The following is a 24,300-nucleotide window of genomic DNA, read 5'->3' as shown; positions in this document are numbered from 1 at the left end:
TTATTTTCCAATATGAGCATCTAGATAACCAATACTAAAAGTATAACGTAATATAATAATTAAGTCAAATCTTTTAAATTCTAGTTACTTTTTTCTTGTGCTTTAAAACCACAATTTAAAAATATATACATAATATAATAACTAAAACATATAATATTTAAAATAACTACAACATAACACACATTAATTATATATTCACATTAATTATATATTCATTAAGTGAATGCTAAAGTCCTTTAGATAATGTTTATATATATATATATATATATATATAACACATTTTTAAGAATTCATATCATAAAAAATTAGAAAATGTTATTTTATTGATTAAGTAATTTGTGTTATTCCTTATTCCTTTTTTTTTCTATCAAGTTTGTTGAAATTATATCTTTTGAACTTTTTTTAACTAATTTTTTTATTTTTTATTTTTATTATCTTTATTTATTATTCTCTTTAATCAATCTAATGTATTATTATGCAAACATCTTTTTAAAATAAAAATAAAAATAATAATATAATATATTAAAATAATTTAATCTATTTTTTTCTTGACTAAAAGATATATTTATATATCTTTATTATTATATTAATTTTTTGATGTTACATCTTAAATTTATGTGTAGTGAGAAATTGTTACACTACCCTTGTGAAGTTTAAATGCATATTGTGTTCCTAATTTTCACGAGTCCCTAAAACTAGAATAATTTCCTTCATTTGAATGAGAACAAAGAAGAGTAAAATAAAGGCCCTTTTGGCAGCGAGGGGAAAGTAGAGAGTTTGAATAAATCTTAAAAGGTGTGAAACACGCGAATAAAATTTTAGTTCCATCTCATCTCTAATTTTTGTCGGTATAGCAATAAATTAATTCTGGAAGTATTTCAATAGGGAAAAAATAATCTTTAATAAGTTAGGTTAGTAGAATATTTTCGAAGGTTTCCATGCATTTTTTTAACATTAAATAATTTTTCATGTAAAAAGTTGGTGTTTTAATTGCTGGATGAGTTTGAGTCTCAAAACTCTATCAAATCTTTTTCCTATTATACCAATTATGGTTAAGAAGATCAAAATGAGTAAGAAATAAGATAACTTGATAGATTTATAGCATAAAAAATTGATAGAATAAAAATATTTAAAAAAAAAATTAAAAACAAAAAAATAGTATATGTTTCTCAATTTTACATTATCAATTAATTAAAAATCACTTATTATGATATGTTTAGATGAAAAAACAATTATGATAGTATAATTCAGTTCGTTAAGCAAGTATCTATTTTTTATTTATTTTTACAAATGAAAAAGATGAAAAAAAAGTGAAAAAAAATGAATGATATATTTTTTATTTGGTTAAAGAGAAAGTAAAAAAAAAAAGTTATATTTTTAGATTTTAAAAATAAAATATTCCAATTTTTTATTTCAAATTTCAAACTATTTTCTCGTCTCTCACTTTCTATCTATTGTTCCAAACATACAATAAGCATCACTTTTTAAAATAATTAATACAAAAATTCAAAATTTTATTATATATGATAATTTATTATTAGATGTCAATATAAAAATTCCTTCACTCTCAATATGTTTTAATTAAATTAAATTTAAAAGTAAAAAAATACTTTTATATTAATCATAGCAATCTTACTTTACTCAAGCAAATTATTTTTTATAGAATATATGTATATACAGTATGCTTGGATTAGTACCAAAATTGATTAGTGCTGAAAAATTGTGCTGAGAAGATTGAAAAAATGATTATGTTTGGAAGCAATTATGTGTTGTTTTGAAATTCAACATGTAAGTAGAATTGATTCCGGAAAAAATTAATTTAATCATAGTATCGTGTAAAAAAATGAAAAGAGAGAGAGAGAGAGATGAAATATCCCTTGGGACAAGTAACAAGTTACCCGAACAATTTAAATATGTACGTACTGAGGTGGGTTTGTTTCATGGCCAAGATTTCAGCATTTTTTCAGTATCTTGAGATAAGCAAGCCAAATCTTTAGCTCTTCTGAACCAACTTTCATATAACAACCTTGCAGCAGTCATTTGATTCAAAAGGTGTGAGGGTCTCAAACACCAACATTACTTTCTTGAAAACCCTATTATGTCTTTGTTCAACACTTAAATTAAGTAAACTTATTTCTCATGTTCATAATTTATTCATTTAGTCCATGATTTGCTAACCAGTGAGCACACTCTGGGTATGTTGAGATATATATAATACCACTCACTCCTTCTCTACAATTTTCTAAAATATTAATTTCCACAGGCATGAAAGTATAGTAGCCTCTTCATGGTTTCCAGTTATTTTCTTCATTCTTCCATCAGACACCACAATTTTGAAATACTGGGCCCCAGATCCATCTATTACCATTATCAATAATTGATCAAATCTTCCATTACCATGTTCCACATTAGCCCATCAATTAATTCTATATACTAGGTGCTGTTTTGTAAAGATACGCGTGTCATCATAATTTAATCAAATATACCATGGGATATTCTCTCCACTACCACTCATATTCATGATTCACCCCAAACACAGTATGCACCTCAGATTGTTTCACAGGAAACATTTTCCAAACCAACATTTCATTTATTTATTATATACACAAAAGGGGTTCTGTTCTGTTATGATGATGTCATTCAATTTTTTTTTAATGTAATCTTAGTAGATGCACTAGAGTAAGCTTAGCAACTATATATATATATATATATATATATGGATAGAGCAACATTGGAGCAAGCAAGGTAGCAACTAATCAATTTTCCTTTTTCTTTGAATGCAGGAATCATAATGGAAGAGGAGCAAAAACTGGTTAAAGGGACCACAAATTTGGAGGGAAGTGAAAGTGAGGCCAAACTTGAGCTCACAGTGGATGAAGTGGTGGAGGAGTATGTGGGGTCCTTAGGGTTCTCTCAGATGGTGCATGTGTTCTTGGTGTCATTGGCATGGATATTTGATGCTCAGAGTACTTTGGCCACAATCTTCAGTGATGCTCAACCACCTGCTTGGAGGTGCAAAACTGGATTGTGTCATGGTAACAACAATAGCACTGGGTCTGTCTGTGGGTTGGTGCCTGGTACTTGGGAATGGGTTGGTGGCAACACAAGTTCCATCATAGCTGAGTGGAATCTTGTATGTGATAGAAGGTTTCTGGCTGCTGTTCCTGCTTCTGTCTACTTCCTTGGCTCGCTCATAGGTACATATTCTTGCTTATTATTATTATTGACACATGTTACTTTCTATTATTGTTAGCTTTTTTTATTGGTGAGTGAATCAAATCTATAATCTTTCTTTTTTTTTCCTTCACTATCAGCAATAATAACATATTAAATATTCTGTATTAAAAGTATAAAAAAATTAAATAATATAAATTTATTTATGATAAGTATTTTATAAATCGTATTAATAATGATTTTTAATTAACTCTCAATGTCAAAAAAATTTATGTAATAGTACATGAAAATCAAACTCAATCATAACACACTCTTAACATTATTATTAGCTCAAATTCATATAAACACAAAAATTCTTCATCAGTCTTTATTCAGCTCAAGGTTACTTTTTCTCAATGAACCGAAGATTAAGAAAAAAAAATTATATAAACGTTTTAATTCTTCTTTGACAAGCCTCACTCATACTATTGTGAATCTCATTATATTTCTAGTAATGGTAAGGTGTGTGTTGAATTTATGTTTCTGACAATATTTCTTTATTATATTTCATCTGCAAGGTTTCTTTTATCAATCTGTTTTGACAGTATTAGTTTATTTATACAAAGGGTTGCTTTCGATCTCCCTTTTTAGAACTCTTTTAATTTGTTCCAACTACAGCCATAAGTCAATAAAAAGCAGAGAATATAGGCAACTGTATTAGAGAAACAGTTGTAAGCCATTCATGTAGGCGAAACTGTGCAAAATGAATTTAATACGATTCTGGCCTTGCAAATATTTATAGATAAATTTAATGGATCATAAAAGTTATGAGTAGTTGTATTTGTAATGGATGGTATGTATAATAAAACTCTAATAAAAAAATTAATCATATCTATATTTTTCTATAGGTGTCGATTAACACAAGGTGTCAATTAATCATTTTTCATTTGTTTTTATCTATATACTACAGAAACAAAGGTAACAATTTATCTCCCATGAATTAACCTTGTTTGTCTAACAAAAAGGCTAGGTGAAACCAAGTCTCTATGTGATATGATGCTGCTATGAAGAGCAAATTAGCAAATTGCAACACCAATAACAATATTAACACACCTACATGCAATTGTTGCGTGAATTTTTGGTGCAGGTTCTGGTGTCTATGGCCACCTCTCTGATTCATGGCTAGGCAGAAAAAAAACAGTGCAACTTTCCTGCATCTTAACCTCCATAACAGCCTTTGCCACATCTCTCTCTCCAAACATTTGGACCTATGTCTTCTTCCGTTTTGCCAATGGCTTTACAAGGTCAGGAATTGGCATATGCTGCCTTGTCCTAACCACAGAATCAGTAGGTCGCAAGTGGCGTGGCCAAGTTGGCCAATACGGCTTCTTTTTCTTCACAATAGGGTTCCTCACACTCCCCCTTGTGGCCTATCCAACAAGAACATGTTGGAGAAACTTGTACAAACTCTTGTCACTTCTTCCCCTAGCATATTCTCTCCTATTACTCCCTTTGGTCTCAGAGTCCCCACGTTGGCTTCTAATAAGAGGCAGAGACAAAGAAGCCCTTCAAGTTTTGGACAGATTTGCTAGGCTCAATGGCAAGAAAAAACTCCCCAATAACCTCACTTTGGTTAACCCTTGTGGATCATCATGTGATGAAACAAGTCCTAAGAACAACAAAGAGAACCTTTGGACCACAAAATGGGCAGCTATTAGGATGGTCACTGTTATGTTAGCTGGCTTTGGAGTTGGTTTTGTTTACTATGGAGTTCAACTCAATGTTGAAAACTTGAACTTCAACCTCTATGTCTCAGTGGCAATCAATGCACTTATGGAGATTCCTGCTGTGGTGATTGGTACCTTTCTATTGGGATTTACTAATAGACGTTTGTTGTTATCTGTGTCCTCTTATATAGCTGCAGTGTCCTCTATATTATGCACATTTTTTTCACACAAAGGAGGCACATCAAAAGTGCATAACAACAATAGTTATGGTGGTAACTGGGGTCAATTGATTATTGAGGCAATTGGATTCATGGGTGCTTCCACAGCATTTGACATTTTGTACATCTATTGTGTGGAGCTTTTTCCTACTAATGTTAGGAACTTTGCTGTGTCAATGCTGCGCCAGGCCATTATGTTGGGGGCTTCTGTGGCACCTTTACTTGTTGTCTTGGGCCGTTTGAGCCCATCTCTCTCTTTCCTAGTGTTTGGTGTCTTTGCAATTTCAAGTGGTGTTTTGAGCATTTGGCTACCTGAGACTAGAAATGCTCCTCTCTATGAGACCCTGAAGCAGCAAGAGGAGGAGGAGAAACACAGTTGGATGTCTCAAAATGATTGTGCCCTAGAGATGGGAAAATAACTCAAAATGGTCTTCATTTTAATTTATATGCACTACTAATCTAAAATGTTTTTGTGTAGACATTTGATAAGATTTAACCATTTTGCCATGTCATATGATGGGATGATAAGCTAAATTCTTATTGGGTGTGTGTACAAATATTTTAGATTGAGAATGTGTGTAAATTAAACTCTAATAGAAGTAGGGTAATGTGACCCAAAGGGAATGGAATTAGGGGAAATCAAAATTATCATGTTGGAATGACCACATGTTGCTTCCTAATGTAATAGATTGATGATTATCATAACGATAACATCTGATTAGTAATGTATCCTTACTTCTTGTGCTGTCAAAGAGGCAGAATATAAGACTGTCCATGTGCCATATCAAGTGCAGAGTCATGACTCATGAGATATGTTTGAGTATTGTCATCCTTATATTTATATTTTTATATCGTTTAGTTAACTATATCAATAAAAATTACACATCCATACTCCGATACTGTTATTTCCTACTATTTGGGCCAATAAGAAGCTTTCAGTTCAGCACCATAGACATGATGAGTGTCAAATTCAAAAACATCTTTTTAATCAACATAAACAGAGTTGAACAACGTTCCTTAATTATTATAAACTTTTTTTATTAAGTTTAATTTCTACGAATAAAAAAATCCAACTAACAAATTACTCAAATAATCACAATTAAAGCTTCATAGGATACAACTGGCCCAAGGCCATTAAAAGGTTTCATACTGAAAATTACATCCTTAATCTCGTCATTTTGTAAAGGCTTTTGAATGGCTTCCGGTTCAACAACTTGCAAAATCTTGAACATCGTGAAGAAAGGCCAAAAATTAATGTAGTGACCTTGAGCTTCAAAGCTTTATTTGTCACATTTGTCAAATAAGAAAACCTTCAAAGTTTTCAAAACATTTTGACATTATTTATAAAAGTCCCCAAAATAAATACTTTTTTTATTGCGAGCATTATCATTTGTTATACTCAAGTTTTATGAATAACAGTTTACAAATACCTAGTTGTTTTTAAATTTAAAATTTAAAAGTTTATGTTGTTTATAAAAATCTCAAAAGTCAATACTCATTTTTATTGTGAGCATTATTTTTTATTGTATTCAAATTTAATAGATGATAATATATGGTTATTGGTTACTCTCAAATTTGAAAATTTTACGTTATTTATAAAAGTTCCTAAAATCAATTCGTTTTTTTATTATGAGTATTATCATTTATTATACTCGATTTTATAAATAATAGTTTACAATTACCTAATTATTTTTAAATTTAAAATTAATGTTATTTATAAAAGTCCCAAAAGTCAATATTGTGAGCATTATTTTTAATTGTATTTGAATTTAATACATGATAGAGCCAGTACGCTCTTTTATTATAAACATTATTATCATTTATTGTATTTAAATTTAAGAATTGATTATGTGCCGTTACTAGTTAGTTTTAAACTTAAAATTTTAATGTTGTTTATAATGGTCCTCAAAAGTTAATACACTCTTCTATTGTGAGTATTATTATTTGTTGTATTCTAACTTTATAGGTGATAGTTTACTATTGGTTACTTTCAAACTTGAAAAGATTGGGGAGCTTGAAAATACTTGGTAAAAAAAAAAACTAGGCATAGTACTTAGAAAGACAAATGAAAAAATTCTTTGATAATTGCTTGAAGAGGCTAGGTTGAAAAAATACAAGTAAACTTAATTGATTCCCAAATAGATGTTTATTTTTATATAATTAAAATTTATAAGAAAAAGTATATTTAATTATATAACCACGAAATATTGGTATTTCAAAACCACACGACATTATTATCTTTTTAACTTAACAAATATCAAAAAACACAGCGATTCTTTATCTAAATGCAGCCATACTCAGCCAAAAACAAATTCCAGTGAAATATTCTTCATCCTAATAATTATCAAGAAAGAAATACCTAAACATGGACGTAATCATAGAATTAAGAAAAAAAAAACTGTGTGAAACTGTTTTAATAATTATCCCAAACGATATCACTATCTTAAATTAGCATATCACTTACCATAAATTATAGAGAAAAAATATTCTAATGTACAATATTTTTTGGACTAAGATAGTTACCGTGTGAAACCGTGGCTTCCGGATTTGGAGTGAATGATTTTGACTATTTGTTGTTGCTATTGGACTGTGACACTGAACACTTCTATTCCTACGGTCCCACCGTTTTTCACCAACCCTTTTGCTTTTTCACTCACAAAAACATACATAACTTTCTTTCAAATCACGTTCTTCTTCACCTCTGTTTCACTTCGCTAGCTGCTCATCAATCCTCTTCCTACATTTCTCAGTGAGTTCCTTCTTCTGTTCTTCTTCTCCTTTTGTTTGTTTATCAATTCTGCTACTGTTGTTGGATTCTTCTTATGTTTTATTTTAAATTTTAAAAATCCAATTTTTATGGTCATTTTTGCTGGGAGAATAGCAGAGGACTCTGTAACTGTGGACATGGGGTACTGTGAATATGATGATTCTTGACTGCCATGTAATTGCTGCTTGCTGCATTGTTTAACAATGTATCTGATCTTTAATGGGTGTGTTTTGTTTTTCAAATGAGATGTACTGATGTTGAAAAGTTTCCAACTTTCTCTCACTCTTCCCTGTTTTTCTCTGCCAAACAAACAGAGCATGCAAAGAAAAAAAACGCTCCTGGTTCTCTTGTTATCCTTCTTATGTTGTTGATCCTGAAACTTCAAATTGGTGTTCTTTGTTTTCATGCGGTTCACATGATCTTCATTGATTCTCGGTTTAGTCACAGAATTTGAAAGGATTAAAAATGGAATTTTCCCTTTTTGAATTTCTGAATTCTCAGGTTTAAAAAGCTTTGGGATTTGGGCTTATTGCTATATTCTGAATGTTCACAACTTTACATTGCATCATTCTTTAAACATTTTGGCTTTGTTCAATGTGAGGTTATGCAATTCTTTATTAGTTTTCTCTGCAATGTCTATGGAGATCTGCGCTTGTTAATGTGACTGCGTTGTGTTACCTTCTTTTCCTTCTTAACTTCTACATTCTTTATTTTTTGTTTGCTCTTTTCTTTGTTGTATACTTTTTTTCGTCCTTCTTAAATGCAAAGGACCGTCTATTTCTGGCAACAGTCCTTTGTCAAAGATATTGTTGTTGTTTTTTTATCTCGTCTATTATTATTGCCATGTATAGGGGGGACTTGAAGCAATGATATTAATGGAGAGGGACCCAAACATGGGCAAGGAAAAAGTGATTTCAAATTCCACATTTCTTCCCTCATCCACAAAAGTGTTCAAGGACAAGGGCATCTCCAACAACAGCATGCCCTCCTGGCTTCTCACCAACATTTCTGGTATACATTAATTTCACCCCTACCATCCATACCCCAAAATCAAACTTGCTTTAACTAAACAAAAACTCCATGTTACATGTTAAGTCACATCTCTTTGTTTTTGTTTGTATTGTGTGATAGATTTTATCTTAGCTGCAAGTTTTATATAAAATTCTGTACATTTTTAAAGTTTAAGTTCTTATGTGAAACCAATGTGTTTAAATTAGTAGTGTGATTGATATGCCAATGCGGTGTATAAAATTAGATTTAGATGTTAACAAAAAAAAAAGGATTTGATTTTTTTGTCTTTTAGGCTTTGATTTTTGAATTATTTGATGATATCATATGATGTAATATATAATAATATTTGTGATATCAAATAAATGTAAGGGAAAATCTTTAATGGGTATGAAGCAGAAAGAGAAAGTTGAGATAGTCCTAATAAATGAACGAAGGAAGGAGAGGAAATCTGAATTTAATAGAATCACATGCTTTCGGTGTGTTACAAGTTTCAAGTTTATGTTGAAACGGTGCCAACCTTTTTCAAGCAATCATGAATGGAAGGAAGGGAGGAAGAAGTGTGGGATGGAGGAGAAGAATCCATCCATACAGGTCATGTCTTTGTCAACTGTCAAACGTCCAAGTCTTCATTGGGAACAACAATCCGTACATCATTATTTGCCAAGTTATATTATCATCAAACATCACTTAGCATACGCGCCTTTACGCACGCGCCTAGTAAAAGATTCAATTTTAAATTAAAGGGCATAAAAGAAATTACTGATTTCTACTTGTCAATCATCATTATGTTTATAGTATGGTCATATATTTATGCACGTTATATTAAACTACTATATATTAATATATATTATGGTCATGTATTATATATATATAAAAAACATTACGGTCATGTATACATGCATTGATTATGTGGATGAAAAACTTGGATAAAGTTGAAAATATGTGACATGTGTGTTTGGGATCCTTATATAGGTGGCTGTTGACAGGTCTATCCCTTTGGTGTCTATCTGTTTTCAAATTTCCAATTTGATTTGAACCAGACTTCTACACCCATTGTCTTTGTTCTGGCGATTGATCCATTGTCTCTTTCTCATACCCTTTTGTTCTTTTTGGTGTTTCAAAATTTGAAACTAACATGGGTCTAGTGGTCACACACATCATAATCCATTGGTTCCTGGCCCCGTCACTTGCCTTGCTGCAGTGTGCATTAGATTTTTGTGTCATTTGTAAAATTGTAACGGTGACCTTTCCATTTAGGCCTCGTAGCCTGTGCTCATATTCCCCCTTAACTTTATTGGATTTACCCTTGTTAAAAAATAAAAAATTGAAAGTTGGCTAACATTTGCTTTTCTGTCCACAGTGCACATGCTCAGGTATAGTACATGATTTTGACCTTTGCATTCAAAACTAGAGGTAGTAGATGTAAGTTGTAACTCTAGACTAGACACTAGAGTGCCAATGTGCCATACCCTTGTGGTGCCTAACTCATGTTGCAAATTCAAATTCTATCTTCAAATTATTCAGTCCTTGCACTATTTAATTTCCTTGTATCATTTTATCTTGCCTACCAGAGTTATTTATGGGTTTTGTCAGTGTTCCCTTTTATGGTGTCGACGGTTTGGTAACATGTCACTTTCTTATAGCTCATTTACTCGTCAATCAAGTTGAGATCTGGTCTATATTAACCTCCTTTGGGGTACATCCCAATGTCAATCTTGGTACAAGTTGAAACTTTATGGTCCTGAAGCTATGGAATTGTGTAAACCTGGTAAGGAAGAAAAAAAACGTTGTTCTTTGTGTTCTTTTTTCTTTTACATTACTAATACAACAAAAGCATTTAATCTTTATAGCCAATATGAGTGCCTTTGTGTGGTTTATGTAGCCAACCTCACTTAGTGAGAAAAAGGCTTTTAATTTTTGTTAGTGTAGTACTAATGCAAATGCGAAAATTGGTGTTTTGATGGCAGACTTGGAGGAGAGAATGAAAGTGTTGGCAATGAGCACAACAGAAGAAGAAGAAATGGGAGACACTTTTGCTGAAAGAGCAGAAACTTACTACCAAAAGAGGCCTCAGCTACTGTCCCTTCTGCAGGACTTGTACAATGGCTACATAACCTTATCTGACCGTTACATCCAAACACTGGCCAAGCACAAGCACCATAGTAGACACTCTTCTCAAGTTTCAACTGTAGATGAAGGCTTCTCTGACCAAGAAGAGGCTAGTGGTGTGAGCCACAGTGATTCAGACATTGAAAGCTCAATCTCCTACCAACACCCCCCACCCATGATGATGATGCCAATAGGCCTCCCAAGGAGTAGTTCCATGCTTCTTGATGTTGATGCCATTTATGCTGAGCTTGTGATGAGGAATGTTGAGTATGACTTGTTGGTGCATGAGGTTGGTGTCATGGAGAGGAGGTACTGTGAGTCCTCAAGGAAAAGTGAGCTTCAAAAGAGCCTTCTTGAGGTGTTGGAGTCTGAGAGGATTGTTCTGTTGAATGAGAATGCTAGCTTGAGCTATAGGGTCAACACTTTGGTGGAAGAGAACAAGGAGCTGGCATCTGAGTCAGTGTTCATCAAGAGGAAGGCTGGTGAGCTTGCAAAGTGTGTGCTGAAGATGAGGGAGGATCATAGAGTGTACTTGCTGCATAGGAAAATTGAAGATCTTCAGGCTCAGATACATGGCTTGGAGAAGAGGAACAAGGAGTACTATGAGAAGCTTCTGAGAAGAGATGTTCAAGAAGATGATGGTAAAAAAGGGGTGGCTTTGGAGGTTTGTGTTCAGTTGGACAAGCATAAGAGGTTCAAGTGGAAAGATGGCAACACTTCTGGGAAGAAATTTCATGGGAAGAAGTCCCCAAGTTTGTGGAAAAAGCTGAAGAACATGGATTTGTTGTTGTGTGGAGCTAATCCAACATGTGCTTGATGATGATAGATGACTGGTAGTTTTTTTGAGTCCACAAAAAGTTTTATTTAAAGTTAAATATGTATACTTTTTGGCACTTTATAAGGTAGCAGCAGTAGGTTACTAGGTTATTTACTTACTCATAAGCCATGGTGTACATTCCAACATGAGGCCTTTAACTTAGAAATGCATGAATAGTGATGGCATGCCCCTCTAGCTAAATCCTTGGAAAACTAATTGTAGATCAGTTTAACATCATCTTGTAAAAGCTAGAGTGGATTTGTACTTTTGCCTCCGTTATTTTAGATGATCTATTCTACTATATTATTATTATGTAAGAGGCTTATCTTAAACAATGGTGTAATGAGTGAGAAATGATTCAGTTACTAACTTCATGCCCTTTTGTATTGCTTCTGGTTTTCCACCTTATTAGTGTAGTCCACTTTTGTGTATCAAAGAGAATAACACGTGCGCTTTATTTATTTGTTTTTTGAAAAAAAAAAAATTGAAGTTTGGTGCCCATCGTATCTAAATTTGATTTGAAGTCTTGCACCTTCAATTTTTTAATAACCCCAACCTACCCCCGCCATCCCTTGTATTTTTTTCTTTTTCCTTCCCTTCTTCCCACATACCCTTCCATTCCTTCTTCCCTTCTCTCCATCGCACACCCCTTCTTTGCTCTCCGCAGCACACCCACATTCTAGTGCCAAATTTCAATGTGATCAACCCAAATCAAAACCAATGATACTTTCCTTGGTGAGAAAAGTATATTTCTCACATACCCAACAAACACCCCTAATAATAATAATCAACCTGTCACTCGTTAGATAATGAAATTATGTCAAGTTATGAAGTACGGATATTTCAGTCCCTTGTCGTGTTTGACATGCGTTTATGGATATTTCAGTTCCTTGTCGTGTTCGACATGCGTTTATGTCAGTGTCCGATACCGACACGACATCTGTACTACATTTTATATTTTAAACATTACATATGTTCATGTCCGCGTCATGTCCGGTGTTCATGTCGATGTCGTGCTTCATAGTGTCCAAGTCAGTTGCAAAATCAATAGTAAAAGAAAAACATAATGTGGACGTAAAGATGCTTATCTTGATAAATAAGTGAAGTTTGGGTTGCTTTGTAGCTTCAGAAGAATACTCACATAAAAAGCAGACATACGTTCTCGTAAGAATTGAATACTGGATAGGCGTCTCATACAATGCTTATGAAACTGTAAGATATCTTGCACAAATAAATATAATTATATTATTTATACAAATACTTTTTCTTTATCTCTTTTTTATCACACCAATCATTTTTCTTTAGGCGTCTCTCTCTTTATAGTAAAAAAGAATTGTTGAAACTTTATGTAAAAAATATAATTTCTCCAATAAATTATGCTAATTATCAAGACGTTAACACGATAGACGTGACTACCTAATGGGTCTTCAAGCTTATCAATGTTTTGTCAATTATGCTCTTGGAAACATTTCTTATTCTATGGCTGCTACTCATATTGCAGTCTCTTCAGATTGAAAGTAAGAATTAAGAAAAGGAAAGGAAAATGGGTCTTCAAGCTTATCAATGTTCCAGTTTAATCATGCATGTTCTACCTTTGCCTCACGACCTCCTTCATCTTTCTCTATGCAAAGGGAGAAACCTACATTGTTGGTGACAATTATGGTTGGTGATGTTCTAGGTAAGGTTAGAGTTTCAAAGTAAAAAATATGTCAACATCATTATTATAATATTTTTTATTGGTAAAATTAATGTGAGACTTACAAAATTAAAAGTTGAACTCTCACGATTTAATGAATTTCACATATTGTTAACAATCTCTAAATGATAGAAACAATATGTTTGGTTATGCATCCGAAAACACCAGGAGACTTGTTTGATGTCTTTGAAAGTAGTGTCAAACATGATTATTGGTGTTAAACACAATTCATCATTTTATTGAATAAAAAGTCACTTTAGATTTTTTAGTGCATATTAAAAGGAATCAAAAGTGGAAAAAAAATTATGAAAAAAAGTACTACAAACTATATTGTGATTTTTAGTAAAAAATTTGTCACTTACTTTGTCAAACCTTCGAGACTTTCAAAACATTTTAAGAAATAATAAATTATTCGATATATCTCATGTTTTCATTCAAGAGGAATAAATTTTCCCCATGATCAATTTTGAATTATTTATAAATTTTTAAGTTTATAGTTACCTGATCACTTTTAAACTTGAAATTTTGTCCTTGGTTATAAAAGTCTCAAAACTCAATACACTCTTTTATTGTGAGAATTTAAATTATCATTTATTATATTCAAACTTGAAATTCTGACATTGTTTATAAAAGTCCCAAAAGTCATTATGAGCTTTTTTGTTTGGAGCATTATCATTTATTTATTCGAACTTTATAAATATTTTATCCATCCTTAATTATAAAACTCTTTTAATTAATTTATATTTCTTTAAAAAAATAATTAATTTAGTTAATCACATTAAATCTATTAATTATTTATATTTTCATTCCAAAGTTACATTTGTCTTATATCTCTATTCACTTAATTATTTTTTACTAATTTTTGGAGAAAAAATAATTAAGTAAGAATATGTAAGAAAAATAATAATTAATATATGTAGAAATTAAAAAATATCTTATAAAAAAGACAAATAAATTTTTTAAAAATATTTTATAATTAAAAACGAAGGAAGCAATAATTTACTATTACCTGGTTACTTTCAATCTAAAATTTCTGATGTTGTTTATAAAAGTTCCAAAAGTTGATATGTTCTTTTATCGTGAGCATGATTATTTATTGTATTCAAATTTAATAGATTATCGTGTAGTGTTGCCTAATTACTTTTAAATTTGAAATTTTGATGTTGTTTATAAAAGTCCCCAAAGTCAACACACTTTTATTGTGTATTATTTATTGTATTTGAACTTTATAAATAAAATTTTATGATTACCTTATTACTTTTGAACTTGAAATTTTGATGACATTTACAATAGTCAATACACTCTTTTATTGTGATCATCTTTTATTATATTTAAATTTAATAGATAATAGTGTATATTTACCTGGTTACTTTTAAATTTGAAATTTTGACATTGTTTATAAAAGTCCCAAAAGTCAATTATGTTTTTTTTTTTCCTTGTGAGCATTGTGATTCATTACATTTGAATTTAATATATGAATTTGTATGGTTACCCGCTACTTTCAAACTTGAAATTTTGATATTATTTCCCAAGAGCTAATATGTTCTTTTATCGTGAGGATTATCATTTATTATATTCAAACCACTATTCTTGATTTTAGAAAAACCGTTTATAATAATTTTAAAAAACTCATAATTTTATTTCATATCTTTGAATGTAATATAATCACGTACAACTATCTACCTATTTTTGTTAATTACATGTTTAAAATTAAGTTTTGTTAAAATTATGAAGCATAAATCGCTTTACACAAAGTAAAATCAAATTTGAAGAATCAATATAAATTTTTTTATATATAAACTAGAATGCAAAGATTTATCCCAAAATGGTGCGTGTCTTCATATTTCATTACATATCAGTTGAAAATTTTCACTAGCAACATGATCTTTTAAATTGAACAAACTATATAAACATGTTGATACTTTTGTTATTAGTGTTCAACCACGAGAACAGGCTGCATAATGTGTTGCAAGTTGATTCCACGGCTTATGAGAATTGCATAAAGGACTCGTATACACAGAGGTTCACTAGTGGCAATGACTCAGTGGTTTTAAAGGAAGGCAGAGCATGGTTCATATGTGGAGTAGATGATCACTGTGAAAATGGGCAGAAGCTCCACATTACTACAACTCCTTAGCTACTTTTCACAAACATTTTATACAGTTTTTTTTTATATAAAAGGTAAACATTATAATAAGATCATGTTCAATGGAGAATACCAAATTCAGAATTTCCTTTCCAAATATTGGAAAAATATTATATATTGATGTTCAAGTGTCTTATATTTGTTCTCAGCAATATTCTTTATCTTACATCCTTATTATAATATTGAAACAATTTAATGAATTTATTCGGCATGCAAAGTTCACTCCCTGAAGATTTTAAAAAAAAAAAAGCAAACAGTTAGTCAGATCAAATTGAATTGGATTGAGAGAAAAAAAATTATTAACTTGTTCCAACCTAATTTGATTATAGTCGGTCCGGTTGGTTTAAGTAGGATAATCAAATTAAATTTTTTCAAAAAAAATTAATCATTTTATTTTGAAAAATTGAAAGAGGTAAAATGGTATTTATGTATCAACTAACCACTCACTTTCCCCCAATTTTACCCAAATTTTATAAATTAAAGTGGTAGTTAAGTCATCAGATCAAACCATGATCATCAAATAGTTCTTCCTTTAATCCTCGCATCATGGCACAAAAACCGGATCTAGGATATAATCAAGCCATTGCTTAATTTATTTATTATTCGGTAAAACTTAATTTCCAATCATGGTACGGAGACGTTTTCTGTCCCACTTAATTATTTCCCTTTTATAACAAAGTAAAAAAAAAAAAAAAGAACAACATTCTGATGAATTATAGAGCAAAAAACAAGTTGAAAGCAAGCAAGGTGACAACTCTTGAGAAAGTAAGAATTGCATGATAACATACATGGTAACATTCCAAAATTGAAAGCAACACTATTGTTGGAATTCACTTATTTAGGTGGGTCACCTATGACATGTATCAGAAGTCAAAACAACTATAACAAATAGTGCTTACTAATTTAATTCTTACTTCTATGGTGACATTTAAGGTCAAAGCTGGCTAAATTCTCCCATTAGGAGGAGCAGGTGGCATTTGAGTACATAAATATGATCAAAATGGATATACATATCATGTTTAAAAAAATATAAAAGGGTTCTTCTCCCACATATTCAGAATGAAAATGCTCATTACTAGCTATAAATAATGGAAGTGCCCTTACAGATTAAGGGAGATATTGTATATTAGATTACTGTTCTTGTCCATAACGGCATTTAACTTCTTCCCCATCTAAAAGCCTTTCCACAGCATCTGAGGGAAGGCCAATCATCTCTAATGTCTTCTCCCACACTTCATACGATGTTTGAACGTTGTGCGCTTCTTCCGATGGATTTGCTGGACGACAATCTTGAGAAATAAAGGCACAAACAGGCCACTCGTCTGCTTTCAACATTTCACAATACTCTGGAACTTGAGGATCAGTGGCAGCAAAGAGAGCGCTTCTTGCACCTGTATAGTTGCATAAGTGATGTGTATTCACAGTCAGTCCTGAGCATTTTTTTGCTTATGCAAAACATTCCATCAACTAGGATGGTTGGTCAGTTGATTGTAACATTGGATCATGTTTTAGTAATAGATTGCCAAAACCACAGTCCATGTTTTACTAGAGGATATGAAATAATATAAAGAATACCAAAAAGTTAGACCCGAAAGAGAAGCACATAAAATAGAAAGAGAGCATATGATTTCCTCATTATTCCAATCACTTCTCAAATATTACAGAGGCAACTGTCATGGTAATTGACAGTGTTAAAAGCTAAACATTGTTAAGTACTTATAGCTCTAGTTTGAAAATATTGAATAAACAGACCTTCTTGAGCACTAAAGATGAAGTAAGGGATCAAATGATATGCAGCTTGAACAAGTTTTGGAAGATCTCTTGCCTGAAATAAGATTAAGTTGAAAGTATAGAAAGGTAATGAAATAATGCAGCAAAACCAAGAAAACAATGACTGGATATATACCATTATGCAACAAAGAAAATACCAAGTCTCACTCTACAGTAGTGGTAAAATGAGCCAGGCTGGGCTGAACCGCCCAATAAAATATATGATTTGGACTTTAAACATTGAGCCCAAATTAACCCCAGGGCCATTTGTCACTACTCCAGGGATTTGCACTAAGCTATTTTAATCCACAAATCATAATTGCCCCACCAGCAAAAAATTATGACCATAAATTATAGCACCGAAATTATCCAAACAGAATGAAATTATTTTTGGTCAAATCCTAAAGGGCCAAGAGTGTGTTTGACAAAGTTATTTCAGCAATCCTATAACTTCTTTAACTAGCTTATAAGCTTGTTTGACCAAAACTAACATACCTCGGAACCAAAAGGCTCCTTGCCATACAAAGGTATGGGAGAAAGTCATTATGTGCAGCCTTACCCTTGCATATGCATAGAGGCTGTTTCTGGATTCGGACAAATCAAAACCCATGACCGACTGATCACCAAGGCACAACTTTACCGTTGTGCCAGGGCTTGTCCTTTTATGTCATTTTACATTCATTGGCTAGTTTAACAACTAATTATATCAAACACTTTTAATAAAATAAACTAACTTTCAGTTAAAAATTAGCATTAGCTTATTACCTAATCATTTCCAAACATAAACTAAGCAGAACACTAAATCCTCCAAAATCTAAAACAAACATATGCCCTTAGCAGCTTAGCCTTTGGAACCAATAAACACAATGTGATGAATTATAAAATTTAGTATTTAGAATCTGGTATTTATTTGTATACAGTTCTAAATACACCTCACTTCAGGGTCTTGTTTAACCAACCTCAAGTTTCATACATCCTCTTCAATCTAATTGACACTATTGATTATTCTAAATTTCTACCATAGATCCAATAGTTCAGTTAATGAAATATTTTCATCCCTTGTTAATTTTCATTCATCTACATTTTGTCAAACATATACATTTTAAAATAAATATTAATCCTACAAAACAAGCCAATCTGTTTCATAAGACTATTAGTTACATTACAAAGGGTGTACTTTAAGAGTGGTAAAAGGGGAAATAGGTTATATGTCCATTCCAATCAAATGGGTAGAGGGGACAGAGCATAGGAATTCTAATTGTAATTGTCTGTCTATGCAGCAGGTTGTAAGTGGGGGAACTTTAACAGGGAAGGAAGAGAAAGAAATGGAGGGACACAGTTTCGAGGGAAAGATTTGGAGTGGGAGGCGGCATGACCCTCAAACTCAAAGTACCTTCAGTAGCCATTTTCCTAGTACTCTTTGAACATTTTTCAAGTTATGCTGTATTACTTACAGTGTAAAAAGTTCCCCAACTAATACAATCTTCCCCCTCCTCCATCTATATTGTTTTCTCAACAAGATTGACACACAAATACTGGCAAAGGGCATGAGCAAATTACGGGGCAAATATTCTAAAGCAAGACATAATTTCTGAAGGTTTTTCTGTTGCCATATTGCAAAAGAACAATTAGATCCTACTTGGTTATTACTTATTCAGCAGAAATCATGCTCAGTTTGACAAAGATTTGTAAAATCAAAATAGATATTGAACAATTAATTAAGATTACAGTTGTACATGATCCATATAGAAACAGATGTTCAATTTTTTCAAAAAACTTACCACATTGGTCTGAACAATTCCAGGTGATACACACAATACACTGATGCCAGATTCAGCAGGGAGTCGTTTATTAATAGTACTACTAAACATAATCTGCAACAGAAAATGCCAAGTGATGTTTCATTCAAAACTTCAAGATGGAAGGTAGACCAAGCAAATCATCTTCATATGATTTTGAATCATTGACCAGTAACGTAACAAAAATTTAGAAGGCAATATCAATAACTATTAACAGGCTTTAAGAACCAAGACAAGAGGAAGAATAAAGGGAAAATGGATTCAGGCTATTGAAAACTAAACAACAAACAAGATGTAATTATACCAAGGTAACAAATAAACCAAAATGCTGAAAAACTATCTTTTAAGAAGTATGCAGTTAAGCTGCATATGGTTTGGCTAGTGAAGATAAGCAATTACTTTGTAAAAAAAAAAGGAAAATACCTAAGTCCTGGATTCTAACTGCATGTGTGTTCTCAGTGCTGCAATATGTGAGATAGAGATTGATAAAATAGTACACATAATTATATTTTGAATTGATATTTATGTAAAATACTATCAGTTAATTAGTTAGTAATATTGTATAATTTAATGCAAAAAGAAATGGATCATGATAGAAATAGTTGAAAATATATAACATAAAAATACATAAAAAGAATAAGATAATTATAAAGATATTAACACTCAACATGTAGAGGTCAGCAGTGTAATGACTTCCATAAGTGAGTTTTCTTAACCAGAAGATAGGCACCACATCTGCCGCCAATGAACCATTCCATACAATGATGCAGCATGCAGAGTCATCTAATCTAAGTGGATCAGGTAGTTTCTTTTATTTAAGGGGCGAGGATCGTTCATCCTAAGTGACAAAAATGCAATGTATACGTGTAGTCTAGTCCCTTGATATATTAGTAATGGGAAGCATTGAAAATACAAGATGGAAATTTTCAAGAATGAATTATATACACCATTGGATTGAATGTTTGTCATGCATGTCAATGTTACAAAATTTCTTATTGGAAAATATCAATGGTGCAAAATTTCTTATCTATCCATAACAGTTTTGTCTCCAGTATCCTAAAATTAGTTACATCATATACTACGCCTTTTTAAACACTATTTGTGTGTGCCCGTGTGTCTAAAATCATTTAATGGCATACTTATTTTTGTTTTTGAAATTTAATATGCAAGAATCAAGATCCTATCAGTTAAATTGTGTGCAACTAATATAGCTAAGTATATATGATATAGCAGAAAAAATAAATAACTACAAATAATTGCACTAGTAACTTTGTCAGATGAAAAACTTATTTGTAAATTGCAAGCCAACATATTGTCAAAAAACATTTAAATGAAGTGTACCTCTGCTAACTTGCTGCTTGAGTATCCTACCATACTAGAAAATTTCCTTTTTCCAGATGTGAGATTCATATCTTCAGTGTCTACAAAGCCAACATGATGCATCTACAGAAAAGAGGGGAAAAGAAAAGACAAAGCACTCTAAAGATTTTCTTATGGTCAGTGTGAAAGATTAAAAAACAAAAAATTACTTTTTACCGCTCTAAAATATATTTTTTATTTTCTAGGATTAATTACTTTACCATGAAAACAACATTAATTATTTCAGCACTAATTATTTTCTAGGATTAATTACTTTACAATCAACATTCAACAGTTTAAAATCATAGAAAAGTTAAACAGAAAAATAATAATATACAGAGAACATTAAATACCTGCCAAACATTAATCTGCAGCCTTTATTTCTGCACTAATTATTTATTCGACACGCTCCCTTTTTATTAAGCATCCAACTTTTAATTCCTTGGAATACACTGATTAATGGAGCATCTGATTTTATTCCGCTTTTCCTTATCAACAATTTTATCACCCAGATTCATGTTCTGTTCTCTTTCATTCGTTCAAAATAAACGATTTATTTTATATTTGAATGTCAAGAACATAAGAATTTCATCAAGAAAAATCACACACACACATATAACGGGAAATCAAAGAAACATCATTGTATTTTTGCAATTAAACAAAGCTTATAGTTATGCATTGCATAGCACCAAACGTTTTAGCAAGAGTTCAACAATAGTGTTTGTCTCTTGCTAATTAAAATCTCAAAAAAAAGTTGATAATACACCACAAAGAAGAATTTTAACTTATGACATTAATTTACTGAAAAAGTAAAAGAAAACAAAGTAACTCAAGCATTACAGGACATATTGTAGTGTCACCACTGTCATTTTTTTTACTGAAACAAATTTTACTAAAAAACAGTGAGGGAAAACACGCCTATCAGGATTCAGGATGACAAAAAATGCACCAAAACAAAAGAAAGAGAATGTCTTCCAAACTAACTTAACCTTTTATAACAAGTAATTTGCTATTAAATTTGAATTCTAGAAAACATTAATCTTCATCATTGCTAGCATCGCAGAAAATTACAAACTGAATGGCCTTAGATAGAAATGTATAACAACAGGCAAATTTTCCAAATTCTTTGAGACAAAACAAATCAAAAGATTATTGACTATATTTTAATAAGATTCAGGCATAAAAACCAACAAGTAATAAATGTTGAATCAATCAAACAGCATCTAGCCAAACAAAAAGTTTTCATAAATATTGGTATAGTACATAAATCAAAGGCATTAATATGAAAAATACATGAAAATAAACTATGACTTTAATATGTAATAGTGTTCAAATAGCAAGAAACTTACTATGGAATTCACATTAACAATGCGACTAGGAGAACCCCTAATAAGGGATGGCAAAAGAAGTATTGAAAGCAAGGCAGGAGCAAGATGATTCACTTGCAAGTGCTGTTCATAACCATCTTTGGAAAACTTTTGTGGCTCTGAGTTAGAACAAAAAAAATACTAGTGGGTTAGTTACATTTGTCATCAATGAGAACCAATCCAGAAGTTGTTATTGCTAATTCTGATAATTTTGTCAGAATAAAAGATGAGAAAAAAAAGATAAGTATATTTCAACAGATAATCCCAAAAATTACTGGAAAGTACTCAAACCATAAAAGGGTCATAGACAACAGAAAGGTCAAAATTTAGGAACAGATTTGTTTGATCAGAAATACCAACCTCCAATGGAAAAAATCCCAGCATTATTGATGAGAACATGTAAGGGTGCTGAGCGTGCATTCCATGCTTCAGCAAACCTCGTGACAGAATCCAATGAGAGAAGATCAACTTGCATCACCTTGATAAGCCAAAAGGAAATGTCTATGACCAGAAGTAATCCCAAAACATAATTTTGAATTAAGCTTAATCCATTTAAAACAACTATTCAAACAAAATCTCTCTTTTGAGTATCATGCAAAAAAACTTTCCATATAACAAAATAAGTTAATCCAAACACAAATTCCAATGCAAAAAAAGTTCCATGGATCATAATCATATATGATTTATCATAGCAAGCTCCAAGAGAGCCAGTTTAATGTTCCTCACACAATAATGGGTAATGGCCATACAAGTTACCTCAACATTGAGAGGAATACTCAATCCTTCAGAGTCAACTTGCCACTTCTGGATCAACTCCTGAGCTGCCTTTGTGTTCCTGACAGCCATAACAACATGGGCCCCTGACTGTGCTAATTGCCTGCACGATGTGATAAACAACAAAAAAAATGCATCAGCTCCCCTTTTTTTCAAAACATAAAAGCTCGCACTTCATAGTGTCTAATCTAGAATTTAAAACAAAAATATACCCAAACCCACATGACTTTACCTAAGAGGCAGTTTGGATAAACTTCTCAACAAGTACTAATAGAAAAAGAAAATAAAATGAATTAAAATAAATCAAACTTATCATGTAAATTAAAATCGGCAAGTTCTGTCATTTAACTTCTCTAAAAGCACATAATAGTTTATTTTTGCCTTTTCGGTAAGTTGGAGCATCTCCAATGATACATTTAAAGTGAAGGTTCTTAACTCACTTTTAGAGTATCCTACATGCTAGATCAGATTAAAGAAATTTAACAACTTACTACTCCGATGGTGCAATCATTTAAGAACTTAAAATAAGTCTCACATACTATGTCAGGAAATGATTTTTTAATAATATGGTGCAATCATTTAAGAACTTTTTATACCCAAATGTCAGCATCCTTGTTAGTTTTCAAGCTGTATAAACCTGCCACAAAATTGAAGCATAAGGACTAAAACATAAAAATAATATATATATATATATATATATATATATATATATATATATATATATATATAGGACTAAAACGAAGAGTTTTTAGGTATAGGAAATAAAATAAAATTGGCACAAGGGACCAAAAGATTAATTAATTTTTTTAATCATAGGACCAGATTGATTGTATAAGAACCCGTTCTTACAATTGGAATTCATATCAGCCTCCTCCAATGATGATTTTGAGTAAGAACTGATTCTTAGACTTAAGAACCTTATTAACAACCAGCATTGAAGATGCTCTTAAAGAATCAACTGAAAGCCTCTTATAAAACTAGAAGCTAGTCCAAAGTGGGCCTACCTAGTAGCCTTGCAAATGAGGGCAACACGCACAGTAACCAAAATGGTCATGGCATACTTCATCTATAACCTATTTACAAAACCGACAGAAAGGTCACTCCTTTCTCACGATCCACAACCACAGCCACAAAACCAACACACACCCACTTCCCAAAATCACCCCTTTATCAATAATCAAGCAACAAACACCCACCCCAGTTCCAAAGCTCAATTTTTTCTTACTCAAAAGCAGAAAAGGAAAGTGAACCTTGCGATTTCGAGGCCAATGCCGCTGGTGGAGCCGGTGACAATGCAGGTGAGGTCGTTGACGGGAGGGAGAGGCATGGGGTTGTGCAAATGACTCGCCATGATGCGCTGAAAGAGCATTTCGTAGACCACATAGAACCAACCTCTTAACCATTCTATCCAACCTAAACACTCCTTCTTGTTCTTCTTAGTGTTCGGTGCTTCCTCGCTTGAAGACGACGTCGTTGCCATATCTCTCTCACTCTCTCTCTGTGTTAGCGTACAGAATCTGAGATCTGTCTTTAGCAGGAGACTACGGTGTACTGTTTTTTGCTTCGATTTGTGTATATTGGTGAGTG

General features: G+C 31.9%; 3 protein-coding genes across 6 annotated transcripts; 2 read left to right on the top strand and 1 right to left on the bottom strand.

Annotated features, from left to right (window-relative positions):
* The first annotated feature begins 1,906 nt into the window (after positions 1-1,906).
* LOC114391039 (organic cation/carnitine transporter 1-like) lies at positions 1,907-5,993 on the top strand. Of its 2 annotated transcripts, none has more exons than XM_028352041.1 (3): positions 1,907-2,052; positions 2,784-3,197; positions 4,301-5,993. In XM_028352041.1, exons 2-3 carry the CDS (start codon positions 2,792-2,794, stop codon positions 5,515-5,517), a joined length of 1,623 nt encoding a protein of 540 aa, XP_028207842.1. In that variant the 5' UTR covers positions 1,907-2,052; positions 2,784-2,791; the 3' UTR covers positions 5,518-5,993. The 2 variants fall into 2 exon arrangements, with proteins under 2 accessions (XP_028207842.1, XP_028207843.1); XM_028352042.1 differs by lacking the exon at positions 1,907-2,052 and adding an exon at positions 2,070-2,195.
* Positions 5,994-7,701: 1,708 nt separating this feature from the next.
* LOC114389453 (kinase-interacting family protein-like) lies at positions 7,702-12,171 on the top strand. Of its 2 annotated transcripts, XM_028350136.1 has the most exons (3): positions 7,702-7,847; positions 8,717-8,876; positions 10,844-12,171. In XM_028350136.1, exons 2-3 carry the CDS (start codon positions 8,732-8,734, stop codon positions 11,800-11,802), a joined length of 1,104 nt encoding a protein of 367 aa, XP_028205937.1. In that variant the 5' UTR covers positions 7,702-7,847; positions 8,717-8,731; the 3' UTR covers positions 11,803-12,171. The 2 variants fall into 2 exon arrangements, with proteins under 2 accessions (XP_028205937.1, XP_028205938.1); XM_028350137.1 differs by lacking the exons at positions 7,702-7,847; positions 8,717-8,876 and adding an exon at positions 9,799-10,644.
* Positions 12,172-16,409: 4,238 nt separating this feature from the next.
* LOC114390729 (dehydrogenase/reductase SDR family member FEY-like) lies at positions 16,410-24,255 on the bottom strand. Of its 2 annotated transcripts, XM_028351595.1 has the most exons (9): positions 23,964-24,091; positions 23,310-23,350; positions 22,696-22,816; positions 22,300-22,417; positions 21,922-22,058; positions 20,555-20,656; positions 19,196-19,288; positions 17,397-17,469; positions 16,410-17,035 (listed from the first exon to the last, which is right to left on the bottom strand). In XM_028351595.1, the coding sequence occupies exons 2-9, from the start codon at positions 23,321-23,323 to the stop codon at positions 16,776-16,778; spliced, it is 918 nt and encodes a 305-aa protein (XP_028207396.1). In that variant the 5' UTR covers positions 23,324-23,350; positions 23,964-24,091; the 3' UTR covers positions 16,410-16,775. The 2 variants fall into 2 exon arrangements, with proteins under 2 accessions (XP_028207396.1, XP_028207395.1); XM_028351594.1 differs by lacking the exon at positions 23,310-23,350 and having other exon boundaries at positions 23,964-24,255.
* Between the last annotated feature and the right edge of the window lie 45 nt (positions 24,256-24,300).

Source organism: Glycine soja, chromosome 16 (assembly GCF_004193775.1).
Source record: "Glycine soja cultivar W05 chromosome 16, ASM419377v2, whole genome shotgun sequence".
NCBI lineage: Eukaryota > Viridiplantae > Streptophyta > Magnoliopsida > Fabales > Fabaceae > Glycine > Glycine soja.
This window is presented reverse-complemented; position numbering and strand designations above follow the sequence as displayed.